Here is a 27,761-nt window from a genome sequence, read left to right on the forward strand (position 1 = left end):
TCGTTGGTGGGCTTTCTTAACTATAGTGTCAGCATGGGGGGACCAGGACAGGTTGTTGGTGATCTGGATACCTAAAAACTTGAAGCTCTCGACCCTTTCTACTTCGTTCCCCATAGGATTCCTAGTCTCTGGCCTGCCCTGGTAGCCACAGTATTAATATGGCTAGTCCAGTTCAGTTTCTGATCAATGGTAACCCCCAGGATGTTGATTGTGGGGTTTCAGCAACAGTAATGCCATTGAATATCAAAGGCGATGGTTAGACCCTCTGATAGGAGATGGTCATTGCCTGGCACTTGTGTGGTGAAAATGTTACTTGTCACTTGTCAGCCCAAGCCTGGATATTGTCCGCGTCTTGCTACATATGGATACCGATGGCTTTGGTATCTGAAGGGTTGTGTATGGTGCTGAACATTTTCAGTCATCAGTAAACAACCCGCTTCTGGCCTTATGATGAAAGGAAGGTCATTGATGAAGCAGCTGAAGGTGATTGGGCCTAGTGTGAAAAGTTCTCTCTCTGAGGTCTGTGAGAATGTGAATTTGTATGTTCAGACTTGTCAATGCAGTGTGCTGGAATAATTCTCACTGATTCCCTGCCCCAATTTGTTAAAGAATATGTAGTTCAGGATGGGCCTGTGGCACAGAAGGCAGATTGGCTTCCACAGTACCCCTCAGATGGAGGCTCTGGTGCTGATTCCTCTGTTGGACAGGTAGAAAGCAAAGGTCAAGGGACCTTTTGGGAAGAAATAGCTCAATTAGGGCAAGTAACTGTTTTGCGGCGATCTGCTCAGCAACCAGCATTTCCAACACCTCTGGGGCTTTTGTGCAAAGTTGCAGTTATCTGGCATCAACTTGTGTTACACAATGTGGAAATGTGTGGGGTGTTGGGCTGCGACATCAGTTACTGAATAATTTGAAGAACATAATGGAGCGAATTCTTGTATGCAAGTGTGTTAACCATACACAGCTTTATAAATGCACATAGATCAAAGCAAATTACTGCGGATGCTGGAATCGGGATGCTGGAATCCGGAAGAAAAACAGAAAAGAATGTACAATCTCGGGAGGTCTGACAGCATCTGTGGAGAGAGAATGGAGCTAACGTTGCGATGTTTTACTGCAATTGTATCGGACATTGGTGAGGCCACACCTGCAGTATTGTGTGCAGTTTTGGTGTCCTTATTTGAGGAAGGATGTTCTTACTATGGAGGGAGTGCAGCGAAGGTTTACCAGGCTGATTCCTGGGATGGCGGGACTAAATTGGTTAGGGATTAGGGACATAGGAATTAGGAGCAGAAGTGGGCAATTCAGCCCTTCGAGCCTGTTCCGCCATTCAATCTCTTCCTGGTCTCAAATTCACCTCGCCACCTGTTGCCCATGTCCCTTTAACACATTTTAAAATTAGAAATATACCTATGTCCTTCTTGAAACCATTTAATGACTCTGATTCCACTGCACTATGGGGCAGCGAGTTCCACAAATTCACCACTCTTTCTGCGAGAAGTAGTTCCTCCTCATCTCAGTTCTAAATCTACCGTCTCTCAACCTCTATCCATGACCTCTCATTCTAGGATTATATTCATTGGAGTTTAGAAGAGTGAGAGGGGATCTCATAGAAACTTACAACATTCTAACAGGATTAGACAGGGTAGATTCAGAAAGAATGTTCCCGATGGTGGGGGAGTCCAGAACTAGGGATCATAGTTTGAAGAGAAGGGGTAAACCTTTTAGGACTGAGGTGAGGAGAAATTTCTTCACCCAGAGAGTGGTGAATCTATGAAATTCGCTATTCACTATCACAGAAAGTAGTTGAGGCTGAAATGTTGTGTAACTTCAAGAAGGAATTAGATATAGTTCTTGGGGCTCAAGGGATATGGGGGGAAGGCTGGATCAGGGTTTTAAACTTGATGATCAGCCATGATCATCATAAATGATGGAGCAACGGTGTGGCTCTGTGGCTCAATGGGTAGCGCGTTGGACTTCTAGTCATTGTCATGATGAATGATGGAGCAGGCTCGAAGGGCCGAATGGCCTCCTTCTCCTTCTATTTTCTATGTATACTTCTATGTATGAGTCTGGATGGCTCTTGTCAAAGCACACATGCCCATAAATGCACACATTGGCTCGCAACTTGAAAGAATTAAGGGATATGCGTTGCGAATCTCCAGAACCTTCCGGTTGATTTACGTTGCTTCATCGTTTGCCTTGTACAAATGGCTTTTTGTTCTCGGCTTACCTCTTACTTTGAAGAACTTGCACATGATTACCCATTCAATTTCCTAATTAGTCACATAAATACCCTTTTAATGAATTGTTAATGGAATGTCAATCTTGTCATGAGAATGTTGCTTTAAGAAATGTTTGGCTGCTCATGTTACTGCAGTGATGTCAGCAGTGTTGGTGGAGCTGAGCTCTGGCTCTGCTTTTTAGTTTCACTTTGAGAAAAGCTTGGGTGTGCCTGTGTTTTTTTGGTTTTGTTTTCAGGTGTTGGAGCTGAAGCCAGACAAAGCAGGTGTACTGTTGATCTCTCTGCCATGAAAAGATTATCTCTTGATCATTTGGTGAATTCAGAAATATAACTGTTTTCAGTAGTGAATGTAAACCTGATGTGCTTCTGTTAAAAGGTGTTTCTTCTGTCTTCTGGATGTTGTTTGGGAATTTATTAAGGATTACTTAGTGTATTCTTTGGGGGTTGTATTTGATTTAATGGTTGCTGAGATGTTCACTGTATGTTTTAAAAAGGTTAACTTGATTTCATAGAATAAACATTGTTTTGCTTAAAAAATACTTTTCCATTTCTGCTGTACCACACCTATAGAGTGGGCCGTGTGCTCCCCATACCACAATCTGTTAAAAGCTGTGGGTCAGATGAACTCCGTGATACACTTTGGAGTTCTCTGAACCCTGGCCCATAACAATCTTTACAGACCAGAAAGGGAACAATTTAAAACAAGGGCACAATCCAATGGCCACGCTGTGCCGGAAAATCAGCTCTCCACGGTGCAGCGTGGCCGAAAAAAGCTGGGACCCCCTCCCAGATCTACCCGGCTTGCCACGCCTCACGAGAGCCAACGCAACCTCGTGCGATGTAAATCCTGCCCATTGTGGGCGGGATCATGTTTTGGCAAATCTACATATTAGAACAATACCGCTTGCCTCACTCTAATGTACAGATTCCCGAGGTACCTGAGGCTTTGGGATCTATCCCCTTTGCCTTGGTGACCTCGGGCGAGAGCTGTTCAGCACTGGTCCCCACATACGGGGGCCAGATGGAACAACATGTGGGGGGGGGTCTCCCAGGGAATCAGAGGGTCCCAGATGCATGCCCTTTGGGCAGGGTGGTGCCCTGGCACTCTCAAGGCACACCAATGGCATTTGTCATCTGGCATGGGCACTGACAGGTTGGCAATGCCCAGGTGCTAAGCTGGCATTTGTTTTGTGTGAGCGTGATTGGGCCCTGGAGATCCTGAGTAGGTATTTTGGGGGCGGGGGGACCCTCCCATAATGAGTTCGAGCTGGCGGGGGAGGTCAGGGATCGCTTTGGGGTCCTCAGAGAAAATGGCGTCCCAATCTCTTGTTACACTGGGCAGTTCCGGCAAGTGGAGGTGCCTACTGTACAAAACGGGGCTATTGCAGCGTCGGCCGCGTGCTCCCCGTTCAGGCCCCTTATACAACGCCAGTCACTTTGAATATCGATTTGTTTCTCGGCACTGCAAGCGCCGGGACACGCAGCTAAACGCGCTCACTAGGGGACTTTGTTCCCTTTTGGGAGAATCGGGTCTCATTTCTGTCTGTAATAAATGGTTAGATTTATTAAGAGTATCAAATTTTACATTTTTTAACTTTCTCTTGTCTCTTTTTTTCCCTCTCACTCTCAAATCTAGTCTCTTTTCTCCCCGCCCCTCCCCAATTTATCTTTACGCGATTTGACTCTAATTCACCTTTCACTTTTTTCTAGGGGCAATTTAGCATGGCCAATCCACCTTCCTTGCCTATCTTTGGGTTGTGGGGGGTGAATCCCACGCAAACACGGGGAGAATGTGCAACTTCCACGCGGACAGTGACCCAGAGCCGGGATCGAACCCGGGTCCTCGATGCTATGAGGCAGCAGTGCTAACCACTGTGCCACCGTGCTGCCCTTAATCATCTTTCTCCGTTGCTCCTCTGATTCTTTCTCAATCTTTAAATCTCACTGATTATGGAGACCGACTGTTGGTCTCGTCACTCATTCCATGTGCCCCATCCCATTATAACCTTGTGCACTCCTTAAAAGATATATTTTGAGTTGAAGGGTGCAGGGGAAAAGTCAAAAAGTGCACATCGCCAGGTTCCCTAGTTCAAGATTAGGCCCAATATGCTTCTGTCTAGCTGACTTAAAAGAACCCCCTCCACATTTCAATGGGTTGCAATCTGTTTGTGTAAAGAAAAAGCTATTTATTTCAATAGCTTTCAATCTGTTGCACTGGTTTTGCCAGAAAATGGTGCTGTTGGAAATGGCTTAACCTTGAGTGATGTTTGGAACCATATCTTGTGCAAACGCTTACCTGGTTTCTGGGATGACCATTCATGTATTACATTCCTGTTTGAATCATTAAAACGGGTTTTGTTTTTCAAACTCCAAGACATTGCAACACAAACATGCTCTGAATTTATGACATTTCTCTCCTTTGTGTTTTTGCTGCACTAAATGCCAGCCATATGGACTCTGTTTATTTCTATTCTGCCCTGATAGATCCTTTGTTAAGAATAATGAAATGTATACAATTCTCTCGCTGCCAGAACTGACTGGGGTTTCATTTCCTACATTGACTAATGATTTGTTAAACTTATCATGTGCTATTTTGAAATAGTTGTTAATCCAGCTGATTAAAACAGTATACAAGGGAATCCGGTGAGGTTAAACGTTGGCCATTCAGCAAGCAAAGTCCAGGTCAGACTGCTGGGATGCAAGTATCTTCTCACTGTGAGGGTCCCATGTGAGACCAGCTGAGGTATCTACGTCTGAAAAACCCACATCCCCAAATCGGGTATTCAATTTGTGAACGCTCACTCCCAGCAAAAATAGGTCTAGTTGGTCATCAGATAGCTCACTGGAAAATCTGACTAGCTGACCCAGGAACACTTGACACCTGGAACGGGGAGACTGATGGTGGAGTCAATAATCTATTTAGAATACACCACTTCATTTCTGACTGATCGAGGGATTTTGATGGCTTGTATCGCTTTGGGAGAGACCATAAAACAGAGGAACAGAAGTAGGCCATTTGGCCCAGTGACTCGGCTCTGCCATGTCCAGCCACCATTTTGTTTGCTCGCTGCCAGCCGCAGGGGGACAGAGCCGGCGACATGGCGTACCGCGGGCATGGCGTACCGTGGGCAGGCTCAGAAAGTGATGGTGCAGCCCATCAATCTTATTTTAAGGTACCTTCAAAATCAATCCAGGATCCAAGTATGGTTATATGAACAAGTCAACATGAGGATAGAAGGCTGTATAATTGGCTTTGATGAATACATGAACCTTGTTTTGGATGATGCAGAGGAAATTCACATAAAATCAAAATCAAGAAAACCATTGGGCTGTGTTATGCTGAAAGGGGACAGCATCACCTTACTACAGAGCGTCCACAGTTAAGAATGAATTCATTGGAACTTGATTGTCTATACACTATAGCAAATAGCTAACTGTTGCCTTACATAGCATTTTGGATACCGGTTGTCGGAAAACAGATTAAGTTGTGATGTGTTTTTCTACCTAGCCACAGTAAATGATTTTCTGAAATAAAAATCTTATAACCAAAAAAAAGAGTCTGCTGCTCTGCCATTCAGTGAGATCATGGCTGATCTGATCTGATAATCCTTAACTCGCACTTTCCCGCCTTATCCCCATAACCCCGTGATCCCCTTACTGATTAAAAATCTGTCTATCTGGGCCTTGAACATACACAATGACCCAGCCTTTGCAGCAGTGTTTTTCAAACTTTTTTCTCCCAGGACGCTTTTTTACCAATTGGTCGACGTTCACGACTCACGCCAGGCAAACTTCGCGACACACCGTTTTCACTTACCTTTAATGTAACAGGTGAGCCTGCTTGGTCCTCACAATCTCACTTGCTTTGTCATTCAATGTTAAATCTTTGCAAAGGAGTTCATCTGGGTTTTTCCTCGACCTTCAAATACCTTTGACTTTTTGAGGGTTTTAAACTCTAATTTGCCAGCACGTCCCTGCATATAACATGGGCTTTGCATCCGGAGTTGCACTGGCACAGTTGAAAAGCCGCACTTCAATAAATCACCGTTATACTACTTTGTTCTCAATTTCAGTTTTTTATTTGTTGGCTGTTCACCAGAGGCCCTGGATCTCTGTACAGTGCTAACATGAGCACTGCTTTGTCCTGCCGGGGACTCTTCTGAGCAGCTCTCTCCAGCAGATTCATTTGTGAGTTCCTGGCCAGGAGGTACACAGCCTGTTTGTGTCTCTGGCCCTCTCCCTTATAACAAAACGATCTATCTTCAGTTCTTCACAGTTCCTTGCATTACTTGCTCGCAGTGAGAAAATGGAGGAATCTCTCCTCTGTGATTTTGCACCAAAAGCACGGACGTACAGGATGCATGATGTCAGTGTGCTTTCTGGTCGTGTGACCTGCTCTCTGCGGCCACTTCTGGCCGGAAGACTGCATCGTTCAATTTAAAAGATAGCTCCGGGCGTTAGGTGCTTCTCCCGTGACCAGGAATGCCGCAACTTCTCGCTTTACGACCCTCCCGACACCCACCCACAGGTTGAGACCCGCACTTTGAAAATCCCTCCTCTACTGCTCTCTGGGGTAAATAATTCACTGCCCTCCCAAGAGAAGAAATTTCTCTTCATCTCTTTTAAACGGTGGCCTCTTACTGAGATGATGCCCTCTGGTCCTGGACTCTCCCACAAGGGGAAACAACCTCTCAGCATTGACCCTGTCAAACCCCCTGAGAATCCGATATGTCTCAATAAGGTCGCCTCTCGTTCTTCTAAACTCAGTACAGGCCCAACAACACCAGCCACACTCTTTGCTGAGGTTGCCGACTCATCACTTCTTTTCCAGGTCATTATTCTGATGTGGGCAGTCCACTGAGCGTTAGTTGGGAATAATAAAGGAAAATTGTCTGCTGGCACCATCCAGTGTCCTGCCTGAGTCAGAAGGGATTACTCACAACAGTGTTATTTCCCTCGTCACATTGTCAATCAGCCAGTTCCTTTTGCATGTATATGTGAAGGAAAGTGAGGGATTTGGTTTCAGCTGCTGTGCAGTGGCAGCGTGAAAATATTTTGGAGCTCCAGCTGGTTTAATTTACATGTTATCAGATCATTAACCCTGGTTTGAGAAATTAACTCGTATGATATGTAGCTAAAACTGTGATTGAAATGCCATCTGATTAGACAAATCTGTTTGTTCAGTTACTCACACTTTTAATTTTAATGACTGAGGGTGTCTCCCAGCCCTTTCTTCTGTTTCAAACATTGCACCTGGATTGTGCCACGAGTTAAAGGTTAATTGATGTTATTGAGGTCTGTCACTTTGCATCAAATCCCCTCCCTATAAATCTTATTATTTCAGTCACATCACAGCAGCGGGAGTGTGTGGTATATTGTTCATCTTGAATTCCTCAGAGTGGATCTTTGGAACAAATGAGTAAAGTTTTCGTACCGGATAAACCAGGAACAGTGAGAGGCATTCATAGCTGCTGAACAGATAAAAGTGAGATAATTAAGGGAATCATTTCACACTGATTTGACACTCGCGCCTAGTTCTCCCTCCAACTCATTTGGGCTGCCTCATGTAGCCAGACCCAACACAATTACTGACATGTCCCTGGCAAAGGGGGAGCAGGTGACTTTGTGGTCACTGGATTCATAATCCAGAGGCCCAAGATGATGCTGTCAAATCCCATGGAGTCAAATCCCACCCCAGCAGCTGGTAGAAAGAAACAATAATGACACACCCTGCAAAATCCTCCTTGCATACAGCTGAGGGTTTGTGCCAAAGTTGGGAGAATTGTCCCAAATATTAGTCGAGCAACAGCCTGACATAGTCCATGATGAGTATGTCTATATTCCATCCCTATCCCACCAACAGGACAGCCCCACCAAAGGTAGCGGGCAGTACAGTGGTATACAGTCAGGAGGGAATTGCCCTGGAAATCCTCAACATCAACTCTACATCAACGGGCAGCACGGTAGCGCAGTGGGTTAGCCCTGCAGTCTCACGGCGCCGAGGTCCCAGGTTCGATCCCGGCTCTGGGTCACTGTCCGTGTGGAGTTTGCACATTCTCCCCGTGTTTGCGTGGGTTGCACCCCACAACCCAAAGATGTGCAGGGTAGGTGGATTGGCCACGCTAAATTGCCCCTTAATTGGAAAAAATGAATTGGGTATTCTAAATTTCAAATAAAAAAAAATAAAAAAAGAACTCTGGACACCATGAAATCTCCTGTCATCAAGTCAAACATGGGGAAGAAAACCTGTGGCTGGGGGGGGGGGGAGAGAGAAAAAAAATTCATCTGCTAATTGGGAGTCAAACCTGGCACAAAGGAAGGTGGTTGTGATTGTTGAAGGTCAATCATCTCAATCCCAGGACATCACTAGGAGTTCATCAGGGATTACGACAGCCCCAGGTACGGTTCCCCAAAGGTTTGTTGATCCAGACAAGACCCTTCAATTTCTCACCGTTTGGCTGGGGTATCCCACTCTGGTAGCAACAAGTAAAAACCTAACCAGGTTCCCTTTTCCTTGGGTATCTTGGGGGAAAATAATAAACACACATCTACGTTCATACAGATCAGAAGTGAGAATTGAGTCGAATAGTAAGTAATCTAAAAAGTTAATATGAACAATCCTTGACTTGCGAGGGGTAGATAATGGAGCTTTGTAGATGTTACAAATTGATTCCAGAAGAGTTGACTTCTGCAGGCGAACTCTTTAAATTTGCCAAGCCCCTTCTGAACCCTTGGAACAAGATTCCCAATCTACACGATTTACTAAACTGAGCACCTTTTTGATGTAGAGAAATACCCCAAGCAACTTTCTCTTTAAGCAGCACCGGTGCGGGGCTGTGTCGCAATCGGCAATGTGCCATGCAGCGGACAAGCAGGCCAGGGACAGGCCAGGCTCAAGCTGAGACTCCTTAAGATGTGCACATGCATGGCAATACTGAATACAGCAAAAGGCAATTACAGGGAACAATGCTTTCAACGTGCTCAATTATTGCTAAATTAAGGACAATTTAGTCCTTTGAGCCCATGTAAACTTGCAGCTGGCTTGAGTTTATCTAAAACTTTATTTACATGAGATCCTTACAGTCACAGATAGAAGAGAATTTTATCCCAGAAGTTTGGGCTGGATGTCAACCCAGGCCAGTGTAAGATTGTGCACTGAGTGTGATAACAGACCTGGGGAGATATTTATTTGTGCTCATTTATTTTTTGTGTTCTCTTCACCATTCTGCATGCTCCTGCTTTATATTACTGCGTATCATTTTGCAATGGGTCACTACTAGCCCTTGGTAACCAAGCATTTCTATCAGGGGCTGCACTATTTACAAACTTGCTAACGTTAAATATCCAAAGTTTGTTGCTTTTTTAAAAAGAAAGGTGACAAAACTGATCACGCAACTTGTGTGTACAGCTTTCAATTTCCAGTATCTGTAGGCTGGGTGAAGGTCAAGTTCAAAGGCAGGGCCCACACAATGAATCACAATGTTCTTTTTGTGAGTAACACTTTTTTTTCGCTTTTTTAAAACCTGTTTGCTTACATTTCCTCCCCTGAACATGCTGGTTTATCACAGGCTATCTGGAGCCATCCCTCTCCACCCTGCCAGCTGCCCCAATAATCCATTCTCCAGCATAGATATCTCTCATCGTGATCAGCACTCATTCACCAAGTAAAGGGAGATCTCTCAATCACATTGGCCTGTTTCTGTGCTGTAAATGCATTTGGCCAAACTGGTCCAGTCTTCTGCTCCCCATGAACTTCCTTCCACCCCACTTCATCTCACCCCATAAGCAGAACTTTCTATATTTTTTCAAGTTTAGCAATTCTTTCCTGGAATGTGGGTGTCGCTGACTCAGCCAGAACGTGCTGCCCAACCCTGATTGCCCTTGAGAAGGAGGTGGTGAGCTGTCTTCTTGAACCGTTGCAGTCCATGTGATATAGGTACATTCACAGTGCTGTTAGGGAGGCAGCTGTTCCTCATGTACTTATCTATCTTCCCTTAACGGCATCAATATTTATTTTGCATCAAAGTTCGCATTTTATGATGCCACTCTTCAGATGTTAACCAGATTAAATGGGACTGTAACCTGTAAATATCATCACCTGTTGATTAAAAATAGCATGCCTTAAACAAAGAGACTCACCTGAACAATGTCTGGGTGACTCACCTGAACAATGTCTGGAGGACTCACCTGAACAATGTCTGGGGGGACTCACCTGAACAATGTCTGGAGGACTCACCTGAACAATGTCTGGAGGACTCACCTGAACAATGTCTGGAGGACTCACCTGAACAATGTCTGGGGGACTCACCTGAACAATGTCTGGGTGTACTCACCTGAACAATGTCTGGAGGACTCACCTGAACAATGTCTGGGTGACTCACCTGAACAATGTCTGGTGGACTCACCGGAACAATGTCTGGAGGACTCACCAGAACAATGTCTGGGGGGACTCACCTGAACAATGTCTGGAGGACTCACCTGAACAATGTCTGGAGGACTCACCTGAACAATGTCTGGGTGTACTCACGTGAACAATGTCTGGGGGACTCACCTGAACAATGTCTGGGGGGACTCACCTAAACAATGGGGGGGACTCACCTGAACAATGTCTGGGTGTACTCACCTGAACAATGTCTGGGGGACTCACCTGAACAATGTCTGGGGGGACTCACCTAAACAATGGGGGGGACTCACCTGAACAATGTCTGGGGGGACTCACCTGAACAATGTCTGGGGGGACTCAACTGAACAATGTCTGGGGGACTTACCTGAACAATGTCTGGGGGGACTCACCTGAACAATGTCTGGGGGGACTCACCTAAACAATGGGGGGGACTCACCTGAACAATGTCTGGGGGGACTCACCTGAACAATGTCTGGGGGGACTCACCTAAACAATGGGGGGGACTCACCTGAACAATGTCTGGGGGGACTCACCTGAACAATGTCTGGGGGACTTACCTGAACAATGTCTGGAGGGACTCACCTGAACAATGTCTGGTGGACTCACCTGAACAATGTCTGGAGGACTCACCTGAACAATGTCTGGAGGACTCACCTGAACAATGTCTGGAGGACTCACCTGAACAATGTCTGGGGGACTCACCTGAACAATGTCTGGGGGACTCACCTGAACAATGTCTGGGGGACTCACCTGAACAATGGGGGGACTCACCTGAACAATGTCTGGAGGACTCACCTGAACAATGTCTGGGGGACTCACCTGAACAATGGGGGGACTCACCTGAACAATGTCTGGGGGACTCACCTGAATAGTGTCTGGAGGACTCACCTGAACAATGTCTGGAGGACTCACCTGAACAGTGTCTGGAGCTGCCTCCGGAGTTTAGAATGGAGGCTGTCAGCAACCGTGGACCCCGGAACACCACAGTGATGGGCGGGGGTGGGGGGAGGGGGGAGACGACGACAGCTAGACGTGCATCTTCCAGATTCAATGTCATTGAGGAGGTCCAACTACCAGCCTCAGTGTTCTTGGAGATCCATCATCTTTCCCTGGAGGTCCATCTTCTTTCTTCAGTTGTGAGTCATTGATGTTGGGTGCCTTTTCAATATGGCATCCGGAAACAACAGTGGTGTCTGTCGTCAGGCCTGCCCTGAAATGAATGAAATGAAATGAAATGAAATTGAAATGAAATGAAATGCCACTGAATACGGCACAAAATACCTGGCTATATAATTTTTTAAATAATAATAATCTTTATTAGTGTCACAAGTAGGCTTACGTTAACACTGCAATAAAGTTACTGTGAAAAGCCCTTAATGAGATTGCGGCCATTAATGCTGTGGCTACCTGCCATGCTACACAGTGGGAAACATTCCACATTCCCACTGTCATGGGACTTAGCCCCAGATGGGAGAATTCCGCCCTCTGTTTGTATTTTATAATCAGTAGCTCAATAAGCATCTTGATTCAATGATTGGCTAGAATAAGGACAACTTTATAAGTATACAATGCGTGGAAGAAATCATTAGTCTGGTTAGTCTCCTAATTTCTTTTGTTCAGAAGTAGCTCATCCATAAAAGGCTTTTATACATAACATGATTAATAAACAATGCTGATACATGGGACGCTATTAAGTTAATACTGTAATTAGTGTGAATTAGTGTCATTCCAGAACCAGTATCTTGTTACGGACATTTTCAATTAGATGCAGATGTAATCCTTTTGATAATTAATCACTACGCTCCTGTAAACGGTGAATGCAGGGAGCTTTACCATGGAACATTTTCCAGGAATTGGAAAAAGAGATCTTTTTTGGATTTAAAAAAAAATTCTTGCATGAAGTACCTTGGGACATTTTTGTACATTACCATTGTGTTTGTTATGCTAGAAAATAGTCACAGGCAACTTTCCAAAGATGTGCAGGTTAGGTGAATTGGCCGCACTAAATTGCCCCTTCATGTTCAAAAGGTTAGGTCGGGTTACGGGGATAGGGTGGAAGCCTGGGCTTAAGTAGGGTGCTCTTTCCAAGGGCCGGTGCAGACTCGATGGGCCGAATGGTCTTCTGCACTGTAAATTCTATGATTCTATGATTTCGATATGTGGATACAAAGCGGCATTTTGTTGTTTAAAGGATTGCTATTTTCCCCAATAGTACCACTGATTCTTTGGGCGTGATTTAACACGTTAAAAAGAGTCCCATTTTGGGGACCTTTTCAGGTTATAAACTAAACTTAGGCAAGAGTGAGGTGTTTGTGGTGCACCCTGGAGACCAGGAGGAAGGAATTGGTAGGCTCCCGCTTAGGCAGGCAGGGGAGAGTTTTAGGTACCTGGGGGTGCATGTGGCCAGGGACTCTTCACAAACATAATTTCACCAGACTTGTAGATCAAATGGAGGAGGAGTTCAAGAGGTGGGACATGCTGCCATTGTCGTTGGCGGGGAGGGTGCAGTCCGTCAAAATGACGGTGCTTCCGAGGTTCTTGTTCCTCTTTCAGTGCCTGCCCATCTTTATCCCTAGGGCCTTCTTTAGGAGAGTGACTAGCAGTATCTTGAGCTTTGTGTGGGCACATGGGACTCCGAGAGTGAAGAGGGTTTTCCTGGAGCGAGGGAGGGATAGAGGTGGGCTGGCGCTGCCCAACCTTTTGGGGTACTATTGGGTGGCCAATGTGTCAATGGTGCGTAAATGGGTGATGGAGGGGGGGCGGGGCGATGTGGAAAAGAATGGAGATGGCGTCATGTAGAGGTACGAGCCTGGGTGCCATGGTAACGGCGCCGTTGCCGCTCTCCCCTAAGAGGGTTACCACGAGCCCGGTGGTGGCGGCGACCCTAAGAATATGGGGACAGTGGAGACGGCATAGGGGGAAACAGGGGGCTCAATGGAGGCTCCACTGGGTGGCAATCATCGGTTCATCCCGGGGAACAGGGATGGGGGATTTAGAGGGTGGCAAAGGGTGGGCATCAGTAAACTGAGGGACCTGTTTATTGGTGGGAGGTTTGCGGGCCTGGGGGAACTGGAAGATAAATTTGGCCTTCCCCAAGGGAACATGTTCAGATACCTGCAGGTAAAGGCGTTTGCTAGGCGACAGGTAGAGCGATTCCCTTTGCTGCCCTCGCGGGGGACAATGGACAGAGTGCTTTCGGGGGTGTGGGTCGGAGAGGGGAAGGTGTCTGACATCTATAAGGTAATGCAGGAGGTGGAGGAGTCGTCAGTGGAGGAGCTGAAGGCTAAATGGGAGGAGGAACTTGGGGAGCAGACAGAGGACGGGACTTGGGCGGATGCCTTGGAGAGAGTCAACTCTTCCTCTTCATGTGCGAGGCTTAGTCTCATCCAATTTAAGGTGCTGCACCGGGCCCACATGTCCGGGACTAGGATGAGTAGGTTCTTTGGGGGTGAGGACAGGTGCACCAGGTGTTCGGGGAGTCCAGCGAATCATGCCCATATGTTCTGGGCATGCCCAGCACTGGAAGAATTCTGGAAGGGGGTGGCGGGGACGGTGTCGAGGGTGGTTGGATTCAGGGTCAAACCAGGGTGGGGACTCGCGATTTTCTGAGTTGCGGTGGAGCCGGGAGTGCAGGAGGTGAAAGAGGCCGGTGTCCTGGCCTTTGCGTCCCTAGTAGCCCGGCGGAGGATCTTGCTGCAGTGGAAGGATGCGAGGCCCCCAAGTGTGGAGACCTGGATCAGTGACATGGCGGGATTTATAAAGTTGGAAAGGATCAAATTTGCCCTGAGAGGATCAGTACAAGGGTTCTATAAACGGTGGCAGCCTTTTCTGGACTTCCTGGCTCAAAGATAGGTATCTTGGTCAATAGCAACCGGGGGGGGGGGGGGGGGGGGGGGGGGGGGGGGCAAGGGGGGGGGGGGGCAAGGGGGGGGGGTGTTCCTAACTATAGTTTCTATATTTTTTTTCGCTACGGTTATGTAACTTAACACTGGGTTAACTTAAGTTGTTGTTAATATGTTGGGTTGTTCAGTGAGAAGGGGTGAAGGTTTATGATCGTTGTTATTACTGTTATCGTTGGTATTTTAGTATGGTTTGATGTTGTTGTGTAAATTCAAAATTTTTCCATAAAAATCATTTTTTTAAAAAGAGTCCCATTTTGGGCCTATATAACGGGGCTTTTCTCTGTGCCTGCAGCGTTGAGAATGACTCCGCTATCAAACGGGACTCTTGTTTTTTTTCTGGCCTCTGTCGGGAATGCCCTGCCGAGGCAGCCGGACTTACTCATTTCCTACACTGTCAAGCTCAGCTAGTCAGTGTAGGGAAAGATCGGGGCATAATTTATAAATGCCGCCCCGATCTCTCAACGCTCCCCCCGCCCCTCTTCTCAGACACCACACCGTGGCCTCTGGACCACCGCAGTGCCCCAACTTACCTCGTGGGGGTTGCTTAGGAGGGGGGTGGTTAGGGTTGAATTTTCTTCCCTTCTTTCTTTAATGTTCTGACTTGCATTTGGATATAATTCAATGGCTGCTATCTGAACTCTAGTGACCCACTTGTGGAGTCATGTTTTATTCTTTTAAGGGTATGGCAGCATAAATGCATCTGTTGCTGGACGAGTAATCCAGAGATCTGGACTAATGATCTGGAGACATGTTCAAATTCCACTTCCTAGGGGATCTAATTTCAGTTAATTAAATAAATAAAGCTAGCTGAAAAAGCTAGCATTAGTAACGGTGACCGCAAAACTATAGGTTAACCTGGTTCGCTAATTTCCTTTGAGGGAACGAAAACTGTTGCCTTTACCTGGTCTGGACTACATGTGACTACAGACCCCCAGCAATGTGATTAACTCTTAATTGGCCCAGCAAGCCACTCCGTTGTACAGGCTTGAGCACTAAATGTTGGCCGTATCAGTGGCCACTCCTGTGAATGAATTAAAAAGGAAGTTTGAATGTCAGTGGGTTGTTCTACCCTGAGGGGGGTATCCTAGCCAAATCCAATCTATTACACACACACATAACTTGCTGGATCATGATCAGAATGGAACCCAAGCTAATATCCCCCCCCCCCCCCCCCCCCCCCCCCCCTCTCTCTGGCCTGTAGTTAATTATAGTGCCGCTAAAATGACCAGACAGTGAACAAACAGAACATGGATGGAACTTGGGAATTTCCTGCTGTTTGACTAGGAAAAGCTTGCCAATAATGGCTTTATTTGTAGGAAATTTTACTGTTACTTGAATGTACTTAAGTTGCATGTGTATTTGTGCCTCTCAACCAATTGAGTAAAAGTAGATGGATGGTTATCTTAATCCATGCTTTATAAATTATAAGGTGGCACTGTAACATGGTCTGACCATGATTCCCAGGAGATCTTGGATATTCTGTTACAGCAAAAATTTCAAGATAACATCTAGACTTTGAACATTTTGATTAGGTCACATAATAGCCGGTTCTCGCAGTGATAATGCAATAGTATCACGGTTTGATCCAGAAGTAAAATAAATACCAGTATTACTGTGGTCGAAATCTCTAATCCCATTCTTAGCTTCCTCACATTTGCTGTTACTGTAATGTGAAAAGATGGCCCTCAGCTCATTAACAGATGTGGTAACAAGGGTCGTGGGAGGCACGTCACAGTAAGACAAGACAGTAAATCACGTCAGAGATTGTGTTTCTCCACAAAATAGCGATTAAGTATTCATAGCCCCATTTTCTGATGTGCTCGTCCTCTGGTAACATTGTATTTAAAATGAGAAAAATAAGGGAGATGACACCAACTTGTCACACACAAATTCCATCTATTAATTCAAAATGAAAGTGTAACCCAATATATATTTCCATTAGACAACTGTTGTTTGTTCCCATAGTTACATTTATATCTTGCAGGCTAGCAACAACAAGAACAGCTTGAATTTATTTAATGCCTTCAGCAGAGTAAAAATGTCCCCCAGAAGCATTACCAGACAAAGTTCGACATTGAACCACATAAAGGGATATTGGCTGGGAGTCTCCATTCTTTCACACCGGCAGGATTCCCCGTTCTTTCACACCAGCAGGATTCCCCGTTCTTTCACACCAGCGGGATTCCCCGTTCTTTCACACCGGCAGGATTCCCCGTTCTTTCACACCGGCAGGATTCCCCGTTCTTTCACAGCGGCAGGATTCCCCGTTCTTTCACACCAGCGGGATTCCCCGTTCTTTCACAGCGGCAGGATTCCCCGTTCTTTCACACCAGCAGGATTCCCCGTTCTTTCACACCAGCGGGATTCCCCGTTCTTTCACACCAGCGGGATTCCCCGTTCTTTCACACCAGCGGGATTCCCCGTTCTTTCACACCAGCGGGATTCCCCGTTCTTTCACACCAGCGGGATTCCCCGTTCTTTCACACCGGCAGGATTCCCCGTTCTTTTACACCGGCGGGATTCTCCGTTCTTTCACACCAGCGGGATTCCCCGTTCTTTCACACCGGCGGGATTCCCCATTCTTTCACACCGGCGGGATTCCCCGTTCTTTCACACCGGCAGGATTCCCCGTTCTTTCACACCGGCAGGATTCCCCGTTCTTTCACACCGGCAGGATTCCCCGTTCTTTCACACCGGCAGGATTCCCCGTTCTTTCACACCGGCGGGATTCCCCGTTCTTTCACACCGGCAGGATTCCCCGTTCTTTCACACCGGCAAGATTCCCCGTTCTTTCACACCGGCAGGATTCCCCGTTCTTTCACACCAGCGGGATTCCCCGTTCTTTCACACCGGCAGGATTCCCCGTTCTTTCACACCGGCAGGCTTCCCCGTTCTTTCACACCAGCGGGATTCCCCGTTCTTTCACACCGGCAGGATTCCCCGTTCTTTCACAGCGGGGGGATTCCCCGTTCTTTCACACCGGCAGGATTCCCCGTTCTTTCACAGCGGGGGGATTCCCCGTTCTTTCGCACCGGCGGGATTCCCCGTTCTTTCACACCAGCGGGATTCCCCGTTCTTTCACACCGGCAGGATTCCCCGTCCTTTCACACCAGCGGGATTCCTCGTTCTTTCACAGCGGCAGGATTCCCCATTCTTTCACACCAGCGGGATTCCCCGTTCTTTCACACCGGCAGGATTCCCCGTTCTTTCACACCGGAGTGATTCCCCGTTCTTTCACACCGGCAGGATTCCCCGTTCTTTCACACCGGCAGGATTCCCCGTTCTTTCACACCAGCGGGATTCCCCGTTCTTTCACACCGGAGTGATTCCCCGTTCTTTCACACCGGCAGGATTCCCCGTTCTTTCACACCGGCAGGATTCCCCGTTCTTTCACACCGGCAGGATTCCCCGTTCTTTCACAGCGGCAGGATTCCCCGTCCTTTCACACCGGCAGGATTCCCCGTTCTTTCACACCAGCGGGATTCCCCGTTCTTTCACAGCGGCAGGATTCCCCGTTCTTTCACACCAGCGGGATTCCCCGTTCTTTCACACCGGCAGGATTCCCCGTTCTTTCACACCGGCAGGATTCCCCGTTCTTTCACACCGGCAGGATTCCCCGTTCTTTCACACCGGCGGGATTCCCCGTTCTTTCACACCGGCAGGATTCTCCGTTCTTTCACACCGGCGGGATTCTCCGTTCTTTCACACCAGCGGGATTCCCCGGGCGCGATTCTCCGCTGCCCACGACGGGTCGGAGAATAGCGGGAGGGCTTTCCCGATATTTTTCCCGACCTCCCGCTATTCTCCCCCCCCCCCCCCACGGCCGCCCCACGACACGAATCGCTGCTCGCCATTTTTTACGGCGAACAGCGATTCTCCCCAGGCCGATGGGCCGAGTTCCCAGGCCTTTACGGCCGTTTTCACGAACGCAAACACACCTGCTCTCACCATTCGTGAAAACGGGCGCAAAGTGCCGTTCCGGACAACCATGGCACCGATTGGCACGGCCGCACCACGGCCGTGCCAAGGGTGGCATGGGCCTGCGATCGGTGGGCACCGATCGCGGGCAGCGGGTCTGATACCCGCGCACTCTTTGTTCCTCCGCCGCCCCGCAGGATCAGTCCGCGGGGCGGCTGAGGGGCATGACGGCCCGCGCATGCGCGGGTTTGACGCATATGCGTGATGACATCATCCGCGCATGCGCGGGTTGGAGCCGTCCAATCCGCGCATGCGCGGCTGACGTCATCGTGTGCGTCAGCCGCCGTGACGCTTGGCGCGCGGGCTTAGCGACGGTCTGGACTGGACAGAGACCTGTGCAGAAGCAAGCATGGAGTTATCTCATAGCTTGGGCTATATCCTGCATATGTACATAAAAGTGTTATCAATAAACACTTGATAGGACTTCCGGTGTGCATCATGGAGTGAGTGTGCACACTGAGGCAGCTCCTGCCTAAGGTTGCAGAAAAGAGTTCTTTTTTTGGGCAGCACGGGTTGGAATTTCGATGAAAAGGCGTGGGTGAAGGTTCAAGGAGGATTTTCCCCCAGGAATAGGATGTTTCGTGGTTATCAGACCCTCAGAAACAGTGCAATATTTGTCTGAGCAGCAGCAAACAAAAGCCTCTGCAAGCATGCAAGCGGGGGAAGGGCCACCTTATAGGTCTCAAGCTGACCTGAGGGCCTTTATGAAAGCTGAATTCTAGCAGCAGAGGGAAGAACTGTGAAAAGATCTCACCAAGGCCATTGAAGAAGCGGAGACGGACTTCCGGTAGCGGTGATGCGGAGCTAAGCCGCACGTTCAGTGGCTCCCACTATTTTCGGGCTTTGGGGCTCTTTTAAGGGCTCGTAGTGGTGCTGTTTGGACTTTTCCCCGTGTGGGAACACTTCTTCTCAGATTCTCCACCGGTGGATGGCCCTGGACTAGGAGTGGAGCGGTCAGAAAATCGGCTTTGCAGTTGCGGCTAAGCCGCACCGCAGCTCCCGCTACTTAAGGACTTTTCGGCAGATTTGAGGGCCTCAAACGGCGCTGTCTCGACGAATCCCCGGTGGGGGAAGGTTGTCTAGAGGAGCATTCCCCATAATTTATGGTGCTCACCCGGAGTGGGGCAAAGGAAAAAGCTGCAGCAGCTCCCCAGAAAAGCGGGGAAAGAAGGACAAAATGGCGGCCGGCGGAACACCCGAGGACTGGTGGAAGTGGGCGCAGGAGCAGCAGGCCTCTCTTCTGCGCTGTTTTGCGGAGCTGAAGGCTGAGTTGCTGGACTCCCTGAATGCGACTACCAACAAGCTGCTTGGGGCTCAGGCGGCTCAGGAGGTGTCCATTCGAGAGTTGCAGCAGCAGGCCGCTGAGCGGGAGGAGGAGGCCGTGGTCCTCGTGGGGAAAGTGGAGTTGCACGAGGCACTTCACAAAAAGTGGCAAGACCGCTTGGAGGAGCTGGACGTTCGCACGAGGCGAACGAATTTGAGGATCCTGGGCCTGGCGGAGGGGCTGGAAGGGTCAGATCTCCCGTCGTACGTGACCACGATGTTGAGCTCGTTGATGGGAGCGGGGTCCTTCCATTTGCCCCTGGAGCTTGAGGGAACTCACAGAGTGCTGGCCAGGAGGCCTAAGGCAAATGAACCCCCGCGGGCGGTGCTGGTGCGGTTCCATCGATTTAGTGACCGGAAGTGTGTGCTGCGCTGGGCCAAGAAAGAGAGGAGCAGCAAGTGGGAGAATTCGGTAGTGCGAATCTACCAGGACTGGAATGCGGAGGTGGCAAAGCGGCGGGCCGGGTTCAACCGGACGAAGGCGGTGCTGCATGCCAAGCAGGTCAGATTTGGAATGCTGCAGCCTGCGCGTCTGTGGGTGACATACAAGGACCGGCAACACTACTTCGAGTCCCCGGAGGATGCGTGGGCCTTTGTACAGGCGGAGAAGCTGGACTCGAACTAGGGTCTGGGGACACACTATGGCCGTTGCTGTTTTTGCTGTTGCTGTTCTTCAATTTTGACACGTGTTTTTTTTATGCTGGTTTTCTTTTTGCTCTGTTTCCGGGTGGGTCTGTCTGTTGGGTATGGGTGTGGGGTATGTGGGGAACGTTGGGGGTATGTGCTTTATATGTTCTCTTCTGTACGGGGCTGGGGGTTGGGGTGAAACTGGATTTTGAGGAGCTGCGTCAGAAGGGTGGGGTGTGGCAGTGTGAAAGCGCGGGCTTTCCTCTGGTTTCCTGTGCCGCGGGGCGGGGGGGGCGGAGCTGGAGGTGGGGGCGTGGCCTCTACTGGTTTTCTTTCCTGCGCTGAAGCAGTGCCAAGGAGGTGTGGCAAGAGGGGGATGACCCCATGCCGGGAGGGGATAGGTTTTGGCGGGAGCTGCCGGGGTCAGCAGAAGTCAGCTGACTCACGGAAGTACCATGGAGGGTAGGTCGCGGCTAGGAGGGGTCCTAGCCTGGGGGGGTGGGGGGGATACCGGGTTGCTGCAGGGCCGGCCCAAGGTACCGGCAACTCGGGCAGTCGCCCGGGGCGCCATGTGCTAGGGGGCGCCAGAGACTCGGGTCCCGCGCATGCGCAGTTGGGCCGGTGCCAACCAGCGCATGTGCGGTGGCCGCCCTCCCCCTGCCCCCCCCCCCTCCGTCCCCCCTCCGTCCGCCCCCCTCGGCCCCGCCTCTCCCCCCCTCGGCCCCCCCCCAAGGGCGCTGAAGTTCAGCTTGCCCGGGGCGCCAGCAACCCTAGGGCCGGCGCTGGGTTGCTGCTGGAATGGCCAGGAAGGAGCTGGCGTGGGCCGGGGGGGTAGAGGAGAGGCGTTATCGCCATTGGGAACGGGTCAGGCGGGGCGAGCTGGCCTGGGGCGAGCAGTCGATAAGCTATGGCTAGCCGGCGGGGGAGAGGGGCAGGTTGCCCTCTGATCCGGCTGATTACCTGGAACGTGAGGGGGCTGAATGGGCCGGTTAAGAGAACTAGGGTAATTTCTCATCTGAAGGGGCTGAAGGCGGACATGGCTATGCTCCAGGAGACCCACTTGAAGGTGGTGGACCAGGTTCGTCTGAGGAAGGGGTGGGTGGGGCAAGTTTTTCACTCAGGATTGGACGCGAAGAACCGGGGGGGTGGCGATTCTGGTGGGGAAGAGGGTGGCGTTCGAGGCGGCTGAGGTGGTGTCGGACAAGGAGGGCAGATATATTATGGTGAAGGGTAGGCTGCAGGGAGAGAAGGTGGTGCTGGTTAATGTATATACCCCGAATTGGGACGATGCTGGCTTCATGAGGCGCTTGTTGGGCCGCATTCCGGACCTGGAGGCAGGGGGCCTGATCATGGGGGGAGACTTTAACACAGTGCTGGATCCCCCACTGGACCGGTCCAGTTCAAGGACGGGTAGGAGACCGGAGGCAGCCAAAGTACTGAGGGGGTTTATGGACCAGATGGGAGGGGTGGATCCCTGGAGGTTTGGGAGGCCGAGAGCGCGGGAGTATTCCTTTGTCTCCCATGTCCATAGGGTCTATTCCCGAATAGATTTTTTCATCCTGAGCAGGGGATTGATCCCGAAGGTGCAGGATGCAGAATATTCGGCTATAGCAATTTCAGACCATGCTCCGCACTGGGTTGATCTGGAGATGGGGGAGGCACGGGACCAGCGCCCGCTCTGGCGCCTGGATGTGGGGCTGCTGGCTGATGAGGTGGTGTGTAGGAGGGTTCGGAGAAGCATTGAGGGGTATCTTGATACCAACGACACGGGGGAGGTCCGGGTGGGGATGGTCTGGGAGGCTCTGAAAGCAGTGATCCGGGGGGAGCTGATCTCCATCCGGGCCCATAGGGAAAGGAGGGAGAGGAAGGAGAGGGAGAGACTGGTGGGGGAGCTCCTGGATGTGGACAGGAGATACGCGGAGGCACCGGAGGAGGTGTTGCTGGGGGAACGGCGTAGTTTGCAGGCCAAATTTGACTTGTTGACCACCAGAAAGGCGGAGACACAGGGGAGGAGGTCGCAGGGCACGGTATATGAGTATGGGGAGAAGGCAAGCAGGATGTTGGCGCATCAGCTCCGCAGGCGAGATGCGGCTAGGGAAATTGGTGGAGTGACGGATAGGGGTGGGAATGTAGTGCAGAAGGGGACAGAAGTAAATGGGGTCTTTAGGGACTTCTACGAGGAACTGTACCGGTCGGAACCTCCGATGGGGAGAGGGGGGATGGAGAGCTTCATGAACAGGCTATGGTTCCCAAGGGTTCAAGAGGAGCTGGTAGAGGGGCTGGGGGCGCCGATAGAGTTGGAGGAGCTAGTCAGGGGGATTGGACAAATGCAGTCAGGTAAGGCGCCAGGGCCGGACGGGTTCCCGGTGGAATTTTATAAAAAGTATGCGGATCTGGTGGGCCCCCTGTTGGTGCGAGCCTTCAATGAGGCATGGGAGGGTGGGGGGGGGCTTTGCCCCCGATGATGTCGCGGGCACTGATCTCTCTGATCCTAAAGCGGGATAAGGACCCCTTGCAGTGTGGATCATACAGGCCTATCTCGCTCCTCAATGTTGACGCTAAGTTACTGGCGATGATCCTGGCCACCAGGATAGAGGACTGTGTGCCAGGGGTGATACACGAGGATCAGACAGGATTTGTCAAGGGACGGCAGCTCAACACGAATGTGCGGAGACTGCTAAATGTTATTATGATGCCGGCAGTGGAGGGGGAGGCGGAGATAGTGGTGGCGCTGGATGCGGAGAAAGCGTTTGATAGAGTTGAGTGGGGGTACCTGTGGGAGGTGCTGGAGCGGTTCGGATTCGTGGAGGGATTCATCAAATGGGTGAGGCTGCTCTACGCGGCTCCGATGGCAAGTGTAGTTACCAATGGAAGGAGATCGGAGTACTTTAGGCTCTACCGTGGGACCAGGCAGGGGTGCCCCCTGTCCCCCTTGCTCTTTGCACTGGCGATTGAACCTTTGGCTATGGCGTTGAGGGAGTCAGGGAGATGGAGGGGTCTGGTGCGGGGTGGGGAGGAACATCGTGTATCGCTGTATACGGACGACCTGCTGTTGTATGTGGCGGATCCAGAAGGGGGAATGCCGGGGGTGATGGAGCTGTTAGCGGAATTTGGGGGCTTCTCGGGCTATAAGTTAAATTTAGGCAAGAGTGAGGTATTTGTAGTACACCCGGGTGATCAGGAGGAGGGAATCGGGAGACTCCCATTTAAGAGGGCAGTGAAGAGTTTCAGGTACCTGGGGGTGCAGGTGGCCAGGAGTTGGGGGATTCTCCATAAGCTTAATTTTACCAGGCTGGTGGAGCAGATGGAGGAGGAATTTAAAAGGTGGGACATGGTGCCACTATCGTTGGCGGGTAGAGCGCAGTCCGTCAAAATGACGGTTCTCCCGAGGTTCTTGTTCCTTTTTCAGTGTTTGCCCATCTTTATCCCTAGGGCCTTTTTTAGAAGGGTGACTAGCAGCATCATGAGCTTTGTTTGGGTGCATGGGACCCTGAGGGTGAAGAGGGTCTTCTTGGAGCGGGGTAGAGATGGGGGGGGGGCTGGTGTTACCCAATCTCTCGGGGTATTATTGGGCGGCCAATGTGTCGATGGTGCGCAAGTGGGTAATGGAGGGGGAGGGGGCAGCATGGAAACGGATGGAGAGGGCGTCCTGTGGAGATACAAGCCTGGGGGCCCTGGTAACGGCGCCGTGGCCGCTCCCTCCTACGAGGTATACCACGAGTCCGGTGGTGGCGGCTACCCTCAAGATTTGGGGGCAGTGGAGGCGACATAGGGGAGAAGTGGGGGGCTCGATGGAGGCTCGTTAAGGGGGAACCATAGGTTCGTCCCGGGGAACATTGATGGGGGATTTCAGGGTTGGCACAGAGCGGGCATCAGACAGCTGAGGGACCTGTTTATTGATGGGAGGTTTGCGAGTCTGGGGGAGTTGGAGGAGAAATTTGGGCTCCCCCCGGGGAACATGTTCAGGTATCTGCAGGTAAAGGCATTTGCTAGGCGGCAGGTGGAGGGATTCCCTTCGCTTCCCGCGAGGGGGGGTGAGCGACAGGGTGCTTTCGGGGGTCTGGGTCGGAGAGGGGAAGATATCTGATATCTACAAGGTAATGCAGGAGGCGGAGGAGGCGTCAGTAGAGGAGCTGAAAGCTAAGTGGGAGGGGGAACTGGGGGAACAGATCGAAGACGGGACATGGACTGATGCTCTGGAGAGGGTTAATTCTTCCTCCTCGTGTGCGCGGCTTAGCCTCATCCAATTCAAGGTGCTGCATAGGGCCCACATGACTGGGACGAGGATGAGTAGGTTCTTTGGGGGTGAAGACAGGTGTGTCAGGTGCTCAGGGAGTCCAGCGAACCACGCCCATATGTTCTGGGCATGCCCGGCACTGGAGGAGTTCTGGAAGGGGGTGGCGAGGACGGTGTCGAGGACGGTGTCGAGGGTGGTGGGATCCAGGGTCAAGCCAGGATGGGGACTCGCGATCTTTGGGGTTGGGGTGGAGCCGGGAGTGCAGGAGGCGAAAGAGGCCGGTGTGCTGGCCTTTGCGTCCCTAGTAGCCCGGCGAAGGATCTTGCTACAATGGAAGGATGCGAGGCCCCCAAGCGTGGAGACCTGGATCAATGACATGGCGGGTTTCATTAAGCTAGAGAAGATCAAATTCGCCCTGAGAGGGTCGGTACAAGGGTTCTTTAGGCGGTGGCAACCTTTTCTCGACTTTCTGGCTTAACGATAGGGTACGGGGACAGTAGCAGCAGCAACCCGGGGGGGTTGGGGGGGAAGGAGGAGGGAAAAGGTGTGGGGGGGGGGGGGGGGGACGATGACTATGTTTGTTTATTTAATTTAAATTTATTTTTATGTTCTTCTGTTGTTCATTGGGGTTGGGGGGGGGGGGGGATGGGGGTGTTACAGTTATTATGGGTTATTTTGTTGCATTTCATTGTTTGTTGTTACGTTTTATATTTTCTGTAAAAAATTCCAATAAAAATTATATTAAAAAAAAATAAAATAAACACTTGATAGCATCAATAAACATAGTTCAACAATATAAGACTCCAAACCTCTTTGTGAGATCCAGTGAACATACAACATTGCTGAAGCGCAGTGTATGTAGGCAAATTGAGCACTTATTTTACATACCTCAATCTTGCGGTAAAATGCATGAGCAGTTAACCTGTTTTTTAGTGCCGTTAGTTGAGGGATGAATGTTGGCCAGGACACCGGGAGATTGCCACGCTCTTCAAAGTGTGCCGTGGTATTGTTGCCATTCCCCTGAAATACTAATTGGGATTTTAGGTGACACAATTCTAAGACAAGAAATGAGCTCTCACGTCTTGCCAAAGGCCTCCCTCAACCAATACCATCCATTGAATCACATAAAGTGATCTTTCATCTTGTTGCTGTTTGTGAGATGCTACTGGTGCAGACTGGCTGCCAAGCCTGTCTCCATAAAGGACACCTCAAAAAAATAAATTGTGCAAAAATACTGTAAACTGATGGTGGGGGGTACAGAGAGGCAGCTGGAATATTGATCTTCTCTGTCTGACTGTGATGGGAACAGGATTTCATTCTCTCTCTTGTTCTGCTATTGGCCATTGTACCTTCAAAGTAAACAGTCTGCAGCAGTCATTTCTACTTGCTTTGCATTTAAAGGGATACATATTGCTGTCCTGATCATCGACACATGGAAGCAAGACAGAAAGAGACACAGCAACTGAGAGATTGCCTGCTAGTATGTAGTAACTAAAATGAAAATGCTCAGCCAGATCAGATAACTAGTTTAAATATATGAATTTCCATGATGTAAATTGTGATAACGCCCCTATCCATTATAGACTGATTTGATATTTTTTTTGTAAGCAGCCTTTCATTAGGTCAACATTGGTTCGAGCAATACTTCAGGCCTGTGCGATGTTAGTATATGCGCGGTTGTGTTTGAGACAGAGCTCAATTAAGAGCATGTGAACACTCAATAACTCATTCAGAAGTCAAACAATAACAGTTCATGCTCTATTGGCCTTCAAGGTTTCATTGGTTGCTAACTAATTTATCTGCCAGTTGTTCGAGAATCTAGGTGTTTTTGATCCCGTGTTAGAAGCTGCCTGGCCCAGATCTGATTGTCCGATTTGCAGACTAAGTGCTAACGCCGGCGTGGGAACAGTGGCGTTTTACGGCAGAAAAAAACGACGCAGAATTTGCACCGATCCTCCATCCAGTGGGGGGCTAGCATCCGCACAGCGGAAAGCCCTTTACCTGTGGAAACGGCTGGCGAATTGCTGGGTCCATGGCGGCGCACGACGACGGCCTGCAGCCGCCGCGCCGTGCAACATGGAGCCAGCTGCACGCGGACCCAGCCTGCCACTTACTGTCCCCCAGTAACCCCCCGGACCACCCACCACCAGTGCCCCAGCCCCCGCCAAAACCCCCCCCTGCCCGCGGAACTTCTCACCCCTCCCCCCCGACTGTGGCGGCGCTGGACTCAGTCCGCAGCCACCACGCGGGGTCCACTAAACCAAATTGCGTGAGTGACCCACGGCTTTGGGAACTCGGCCTATCGGGGGGGCGGAGCATTGGGGGAGGGCCTCAGGTGATGTCCTGAGGCCGTCCATACGGCATGCGACGTATTCCCTGAGTACGCCATTTTTGAGGGGGCGGAGCATCACAGAAGCGTTCCCGCTCCCTAATTTCAGCACAAACGGGGATTCTCCGTCCCATCGGCGAACGAGATTTTGGCGTTAGCGACCAGAGAATCCCGCCCAAGTGCTGCAACCTCCCTTGTTTCATTTATCCAATTCATATTTCTAAGTTACTATAATGGGGCAGAACACTGAGCACAGGGGTTTATACACTTACCCAAAAAGGCCATCAGAATACACAGTTTATGTGACTCGAAGAATTTGAAACAGCAAATGGTTAAAAACTTGAATATTGCACTTTACACTGAAGTGAGAAGGTATCTGCCAGTACCACGAGAATCCAGTACCACGCAGGAACCAATCAGGGGGATATGTGAAACATTAGTTTGTGTTACTCTCCCTCCTGGTAGGGTATGGGTGACATCAGTGACTCCCCCTATGGTGAACTTCATCACTAACCCTATGTAGCATGTTGTGTTCAGGTTCCATCTGCCACTCACCAGGGCTGCAATAAACAGAATACATCCTGTCCCTCATGAATCACTCACAGAAGAAGGAAACCGATTGTGACAGTGGGAACAGAAGAACATTTTATTTTCCCTTTAATATAGTATTTCAGCGGCAGCACCAGACTACAAACTAGGAAGCAGCACATGGGAGC

The 27,761-nt window shown here is 49.9% G+C and overlaps 1 protein-coding gene across 1 annotated transcript; it reads left to right on the plus strand.

The window, feature by feature from the left end:
• The first annotated feature begins 5,359 nt into the window (after nucleotides 1-5,359).
• On the plus strand, nucleotides 5,360-5,629 carry LOC119958242 (small nuclear ribonucleoprotein E-like). The gene has a single exon (XM_038786655.1). It carries the CDS (start codon nucleotides 5,360-5,362, stop codon nucleotides 5,627-5,629), a length of 270 nt encoding a protein of 89 aa, XP_038642583.1.
• Nucleotides 5,630-27,761: the final 22,132 nt, after the last annotated feature.

This window comes from Scyliorhinus canicula, chromosome 28, assembly GCF_902713615.1.
Source record: "Scyliorhinus canicula chromosome 28, sScyCan1.1, whole genome shotgun sequence".
Taxonomy (NCBI): domain Eukaryota; kingdom Metazoa; phylum Chordata; class Chondrichthyes; order Carcharhiniformes; family Scyliorhinidae; genus Scyliorhinus; species Scyliorhinus canicula.

What these genes read in the sequence shown, in the direction of transcription:
- LOC119958242 (XM_038786655.1), top strand. Translation starts at nt 5,360, where the DNA reads ATGGCGTACCGTGGGCAGGCTCAGAAAGTGATGGTGCAGCCCATCAAT.